The sequence below is a fragment of the Lupinus angustifolius genome, chromosome LG03 (assembly GCF_001865875.1).
Source record: "Lupinus angustifolius cultivar Tanjil chromosome LG03, LupAngTanjil_v1.0, whole genome shotgun sequence".
NCBI classification, from domain to species: Eukaryota; Viridiplantae; Streptophyta; class Magnoliopsida; order Fabales; family Fabaceae; genus Lupinus; species Lupinus angustifolius.
The window spans coordinates 12,398,618-12,406,402 of NC_032011.1; the positions used below are offsets into that span (position 1 = coordinate 12,398,618).

A 7,785-nucleotide genomic window follows, 5' to 3' on the forward strand; every position below is an offset into this window, starting at 1 on the left:
GTCATTTTTATTAAGATTGACTTGTAAAGAATTTCTAAATTTAAAAAAAAATACTTTATTGATATGCACAATTAGCCGAAAGCAGAAAATAGCTAAATCTGAACTCAACTCGATAAGAATTTGTTCAGCTCGATTGAAATTTCTAAACTATTTAATTCAACTTGTCAGCATGAATTGATTTGATTTGTCAAGAGTTTATAAATTGTTTAGTTTCAACTCATTAACTTAATTCAACTCGTCAATTCAGTGAATTTGAATTGAGTTAGTTTGTCGGATCAATTAATTAATATTTATTTAATATATAAATTTAAAAAATTTATATATATATAAAATCAAGTGAGTTCATAAATCCAATTAATCAATGTACTAAAAAATTCCAATGAATCGGACAATATTTAGCTCAAGTTCATTTGTTTAATTTGTTCATTTTTTAACTTAAGTTGGATTCGGTTTAAGCTAAATTTGTCAAATTAATCTACCAGTGAGTTAGGAACGAATGTCCAATTATTTTATAACTGCCAGGTATACTCGTTATAGTCTTTAGCCCAGGGAATCCATCAGAAACGGAACGGTGTCGTTTTCTCGTTGTACACCCGCGCACGACTTTGCTTAGAACAAAGTCTCAAACGCTCAACCCTTTCTCCCTCCCAAATTCTTCGTTTTTCTCGAGAAAATCTCGAGAAATCTAGCTCTCTATTTTTATACACACTTTTTCCTCATGGATCGGAGGAGAACTGAGAGTCCAGTCTTCACGCGCCAATGGAGCGGCGATTCCATCAGCACCGGATCATCGTCGCCGGCGATGTCACCGGCTCACCCTCAGTCGCGTCTGGGACCTACATCCACCGTCAGGCGCACTCAAAACGTTGCCGCTAAAGCTGCCGCGCAGCGTCTTGCTCGCGTCATGGCGTCTCAGACCGCCACCGACGATGACGGTGAAGACGACGACGACGATCTAGATTTCCGATTCAGTGATCGGAATCCTCCCGCTTTTTCTTCTTTCTCTAACAATGGAAACGGTCATAGGAGTACTGGTGCTAGTTCCACCATCCGTCCGATTTCGCTAGCCAGACCTAACAGATCTCCTTCTCCTGCAGTAATTCTCTCAGAAATGTCTTTCTATGAATCAGTTCGGATGTGTTTGACTGATTTTTTTTGCACAGATTAGTTTGTTTTTTGTGAAAAAAATGAAGATGATTCGTGTTTGATGCTGGAAATTGATTGGTTCTGAAATTAGTAGTGTTTTGTTTATTCAATTGTTTGCACAGATTCGTTTTTTGAATTGTAGAAAAATGAAGATCATGCGTGTTTGATGCTGGAAATTTGATCTGTTTTAAACTTTGTAATTTTTTTGTTGGCTCAGTTGTTTGCATGGGTTTGCTTGTTAAATTTTGTAAAATCGAAGACGAGTGTATTTGATGCAGGAAATTTGGTTGGTATGAACTTAGTAATGTTTGGTTGTTTCATGGATGTTAATTTGATGTCACTGATGGCGATTGAGTGGGATCTAAGTCTTGGTGATAGCTAATTTTCTTCTTGAACTTATAAGACTTTTATGTTTTTATTAGTTAGGTCGGAACATTCTAGAACATGCTCCTGCAGTGCGTTCAACATCAGCTGGACGACCAGCTGTTTCGGTTCGATCGGCACAAGCGGTGCCACCTAGCATATCCACAATTCGAACGCCTGTGGCTGTACCTCCAATTGATCTTTCTACCAATGGAGGTAGAGAGAAAAGGTAGCATGCACTAATTTCTTAATTTTTATGATTTCTTCTTTGCAACTACAGAAATTAAGTTTTTGTGTTGGGACTCTTCCAGGTTGAGCCAGTAATAATGTAAAGCTGAATCATCATAAAATTTTAAAAAACTAGGTATCTAACTAAAACACTTGTAATACTACTTAAGTAAACTCTTGTTCTAACAGTACCAACTCCATCAAACCAGCAAATGGCTTTGTAGGAGTTTGGTGGTATCTCTCCACAAATCAAATCTTACCCTAAAAGGTAAGTAGCTGTTGTAAGTGGGGTCTGTGAAGTTTCAAGCTATTCTATTGCTGTTTTCTAATTCAAGGCCTGCTTCCCAAAATATCACCATTATTTTATTTATATAGGAAATTTCGAGTGTATCATTATTTTGCTTATTTAGCACCTCATAATACTGTAGTTCATTGGCCATTTAAGTTTTTTTCATTTGACCATTTAACTAATATTGATTAATGATTTCCAAATTTCCAGACTGTCTTCAAATTTTAATAATTGATCAATAATTTCAGATTTCCATCAGATATCAATATTAAGCAACTTAACTCAAAAGATAAAGGAGATCAGCGCCAAGCTTCTGCACTCCGTGATGAAGTATAGTATTTACATTCATGAATTTGTCTCCAGAAACAAAATCAGATAATCTGGGCTAATTCTCAACCTTTATTTTAGTAGATTTTGTAATGTAAGATAATTCTTGAGTTATGAGTTTTAAAGCTGATTCATATTGATAATGCAGCTCGATATGTTACAAGAAGAGAATGAGGTTATATTAGACAAAGTATGCTCCTTTATCCCCAAAACAAAATCAGTTTTATGTACATTTTATGTTATGTGAAACATATATGTCCGTTACATTCACAGCTAAGGATTGCAGAAGAAAAACGCCAAGAAGTGGAGGCAAGAGCTAGGGAGCTTGAGAAACAGGTGATTATTTTTGCTACATATGTACTAGACCTGAAACCTATCAAACTTAGTGTTTAATACCATAGTATAGACCAATTGTTGAATACCCCCTCCATTCTTTTTATGCCTTCGTAGAAAAGTTTGTTTGTTTGTATTTATCTGTCAGAAACATACAACTAGAAGTTGAACTTCTGTCATTGACTAATCCTGTACAAATAATATCTGTATACACATCTACGGATAGGTTTCCAGTACTTCAGAATCTCAACAGAAATCCTCTTCTAGGTGTTGTTTTGAGATACTGTAGAACTTTTTCCACTACTTTTGAGTGTCTCATATATTATCATGCATGAAATGACTAACAATACTAACTACATATGCTGCATCTCGTCTAGTATTAGCCTATTTATATCATCCCCCCAGCCTCTGATATTGAGCTCTTTCAATCTTGATACTTTCTTTGTTCATCATTTCCCATTCCATGATTCTGCTCAATAGGTGCATTGGTAGCCTTACACCCCAGTTTTTTAGTTTGGAGTAGGCAACCTGTATTCCAAGATAGTACTTTGGCCTTCCAAGATCCTTCAAACTCAGACTACTAACCTTTTAGTCAGTAGTTGTTTCTCTTTCAAATCAGCCCTAAGTATAATGATATCATCCACGTAAGCAAGTAAGATAGTGAATTTTCCTTGTGAATTTTTAAATGAGAGTATGATCATCCTGACTTTGTTTGTAACCTAAGGACACCACAGCTTTTGCGAATCTTCCAAACTTTGTGCAAGGAGATTGCTTCAATCCATACAAAGCCTTTTTTGCAACTCACATACTTTATTCCTCCCACTAGTGAAATCATATCCACCACCTGAACTTCCTCCTCTAGGAAGAAAGACATTGTTAACATCAAATTGGTCTAATTCCCAACTAAAATGAGCAGCAAGTGAAAATAAAAGTCTCACATTATTCATCTTTGCTACTGTACAAATGTCTCATGATAGTCAATTTCATGTGTGCCTTTATACTTTTCAACTATCCCTTATGCCGCTCTTGTGTACCATCATACTGGTATTTAAAAGTGTTGAGATTTACTTGAAATATACTATTGTAAGAACTCTCACATTGCCTAGGATTGGAATGGAGGAGATAGACCAAGACTATATATTAGGCTCAAGTTCCTTGTTATATCTTACCCAAGTTAGAAATACCCCATGAGCCTTGGGCCTTCTGCATTGGGCCAGGATAGAGGACTATACATATGTGTCATGCAAGCCCTAATGATAGAACCAAAACATAAATTCATATTCTCTAATACATATCGGTCGCTGCTCAATGCTTGTAGGGACGTAGATATAATTGGTCAAACCTCATTAACAAATCTTTGTATGTTGTTTCCCTTCCTTTTCTCTTTACTTCTTTAGATCGCTTGTTGCTATTGAAGTTATAGGGTTTAGATATGGAAGGAGAAAAATGAATGCTCAAAATATTAAAGTGTATTGAAAATATTGTAAATGATATTATGATTATTTGATCTGGGGAGGGGATCCACTTACTCCAAGAGTAAGTGGAAAAAAACTACTCTACTTATTGACCATTCATTTTAGGGAAATCCAATGGTTTGAATTAATGAGTGGATCTTAACCATTGGATTTCCCTAGAATGAATGGTTAAGATGTGGAGTAACTTTTTTCCACTTACTCTTGGAGTAAGTGGATCCCTTCCTTTGATGAATGGTTAATATGTGAAGTAGTTTGGTGTAGCGCTACGGCCATCTGCACCGTTATCCACTATGGCGTCGCGGGTAATCGTTGAAACACTGCTACAGTCCGCTATTGCAGCGCTATAGTGCAATATTGACTACCTAGGGAATACCCTAGGAACTCTAGGAATGAAGGACTTATCAATACCAGATTTGGAACGAGTCTATATTGGATGAGTAGACCTAGGAACAATGGTAGGTGGTGGGACAAAAGAAGACTCTAATGTAGTAGACTATGATAATTGTAAGGGTGGGTTTGAGGATGAAGGAGAGACTCTTTCAGTACTAGACACGGAAGGACACTCAAGAATATGACTAGGGGAAGTTGCAGGAATAACAAGAGGGTGAGGTGCCATGTTAACAGTATAATTAATGGAGGAAATATTTTGTGGAGAATAATGAGTTAAGGTATGAGAGATGACATAGGGGTATAGGATAATTCAGAATTGGACAAAGTAGAGGCTATTGATGCATAGGGAAAATTGTGTTCATTGAATATAACATTCTTAGAAATATAGTCTCTGCCATCTTTTGCCATACATTTGTACCCTTTATGATGGGCTGAGTAACTAAGAAAGGTACATTTAGAGGACCTGAATTCAAGCTTATGACTTCTGTATTGTCTCAATAGAGGAAAACAAGCATATCCAAACACTTTAAGAAAAGTGATAGAGCACCTATGACTAATGAGCCCATTACTAATAATGAGCAAACAAGGCCCATAGTGTGGCAAGTGTACACCAGAAGAAAGAAAGTGGGCCAGGGGGAGAGAGAAAAAGAACGTTAGTTACAAGGGAATGAGGTGGCACTATTTCCGGGAATATAGAGAAGTCTGGTATGAGGGGGAGAGGTATTCTGTTATGACAAAATAGGTGGTAAGGCTAGAGAAGGGGAAATACTCTCTAGAGGAGTGTTAGACTTTGGAATACTTGTTTTTCTGTTTTCTTACATACTCTTGTAGAGCTCTTAAGCTCATAATTCCACAATATATATATAAAACACTGTTACATCTTCTGTTTCTATCATTGGTCCGACTTGCCGGATGCGAAATCGGAGCTAAGTACGGGAGTAGTTGTCCATGCCATCAAAGATGTCAGATAGAATGACTACATTGGAAGAGCGAATGGCAACAATGAAGATTACTGTGAGACAATCCATGGCGGAATTTCGTCAATCCATCATCGAAGAATTTGTGAGATTTCATACTCAACCAAAGGAGAGCACCAACACGGTCCATCGGGAGGAATCAGTGATGGAGTATCAGATGGTCGTTAAAAGGGTAGAGTTGCCACCTTTGACGGTGAGGATCCAGTGGGATGGATTACAAGAGCGGAGACCTACTTTGAAGTCCAAGGGGCACCAGAAGAGGTAAAAGTGAGGCTGGCCAAGTTGAGCATGGAAGGGGCTACCATTTACTGGTTTAACCTCTTACGAGCAACTGAAAATGATCTAACCAGGACAAGGATAAAGAGAGCTTTGGTTGATCGTTGCAGTGGTCATCGGTGCGATAACCCATTCGAAGAACTCAAAGATCTCAACCAAACAGGAAACGTGGAGGAATATGTGTCGGAGTTTGAGTTTATCTCGTCTCAAGTAGGTAGGCTACCGGAGGAACAATACTTGGGCTATTTCCTCGGCGGTCTTTGTCCAAAAATCCGCCTGAGAGTTCGAACGTTCAATCCGGTGAATCGTCTTCAGACGATGCAGGTTGCTCGGGATGTAGAAGCGGAGCTGGGTGGGGCATCTTTATTCCGTAGCAATGGGACGGGAGGAATGCGAGGATGGAAAGGAAATAGGAGTTGGAATCCGGGTTATGAGGACAAGGTAGGAACTGGAGCGGGTGAAACCTCCAACCCAGGAAAAATTGGCTTTGGGCCTGGGCCCATGAAGGGAAATCAATTCAGTGGTTCCCCCAATTTCCAAAACGACACCTGTAACCCTCCTCAACACGGGAATCGTCCAACAACAACGAAGGGAGAAGACCATTCTCCAATGATCGCAACCGGGGCACCAAACACCTTCCCTACGCCGAATTGATGAATCAAAGGGCTCAAGGGCTGTGCTTCCAGTGTGGAGAAAAATATCATCCGCTTCATCAGTGTGCAGAAAAGCAGTTACGATTAATTATATTGGGAGATGATGAAACAGTGGATGAAGTCGGCGAAATTGTTGCCATTGAAGTTAGAGAGGGAGATGAAGAAGAAGAATCCAGTCTGGACTGCGGTTCCATGGGGGGGTTTTGGTGTGATGGAGACAAAACGGCGAAGTGGAGTTCCCCCGACAACACTTCGAGTGGAAGGAAAAATTGATGGAGTATTAGTTATATTGTTGATTGACAGCTATGCTAGCCACAATTTCGTATATCCCCAAGTGGTAACAACATTGTAATTAGCAGTGGAGCAAGGAAAACCTATGGGGGTAAAGCTGGGGGATGGGCATAAGGTGGCTACAGGGGTAAATGCAAGGTAGACATTCAGTTGGGAGCCTTTCAGACAACAGTAGAATCCTATGTGCTGGAATTGGGAAACTTAGACATGATTATAGAAGTAGCGTGGTTGCAGAGATTTGGGAAGGTGACGTTTGATTGGGTAGAAATGACAATTAGCTTTTGTTGGAAGGGAGAAAAAATTGTGTTACAAGGACAGAGGCATGAACATGCCAAGCATCGGGAGAAAACTGTAGCGTCACTACAAAGCTTGATGCAAGAAAAGACTGAGACAAGTGCACCAAGGGAGAAAACAAGGCTGCCAGCAGAGAAACAGAGGGAAATTGAGCAAGTTCTGGCAGAGTATTTGACAGTTTTCAGGCAATCTCAGGGGTTACCACCATCCAGGGGCATCGTTCATTCCATTGAGCTCCAAAAGGAGGCAGGGCCAGTTACTGTGAGACCTTACAGGTACCCGTATCATCACAAAGAAGAAATCGAAAAACAGGTGCGCGAAATGTTACAGCAAGGAATCATACGAGATAGCTCGAGTGCTTACTCTAGTCCAATCATATTGGTAAGAAAGAAGGACAACTCATGGAGGATGTGTGTGGACTATAGACAGCTAAATAAAGTAACTATTCCGGATAAGTATCCAATTCCGGTAGTGGAAGAATTACTGGATGAACTTCATGGAGCGACTTATTTCTCTAAACTGGATTTGAAGTCGGGATATCATCAAATACGTGTGAAGGAAGAAGATGTGCATAAAACAGCCTTTCGAATGCATGCAGGTCATTACGAATACTTGGTTATGCCGTTTGGATTNCGTCCTCATCCTAGCCTCCTCCTTATCCTCATCCTGTTCCTCATCCTCTTCCTTATCCTCATCCTCATCCTCATGCTATCCTCTTCCGTATCCTCATCCTCTTTCTCATC

At 39.4% G+C, this 7,785-nt stretch overlaps 1 protein-coding gene across 1 annotated transcript in view; it reads left to right on the plus strand.

Annotated features, from left to right (window-relative positions):
* The window catches only part of LOC109343398 (coiled-coil domain-containing protein SCD2-like), a 22,180-nt gene continuing 14,914 nt past the window's right edge, over positions 520-7,785 (plus strand). The window contains exons 1-5 of the mRNA XM_019581655.1: positions 520-1,096; positions 1,569-1,738; positions 2,275-2,356; positions 2,502-2,543; positions 2,627-2,689. Of these exons, the coding sequence (XP_019437200.1) occupies positions 719-1,096; positions 1,569-1,738; positions 2,275-2,356; positions 2,502-2,543; positions 2,627-2,689 (735 nt within the window). The 5' untranslated portion in view covers positions 520-718. The remainder of the gene's footprint in view (positions 1,097-1,568; positions 1,739-2,274; positions 2,357-2,501; positions 2,544-2,626; positions 2,690-7,785) is intronic.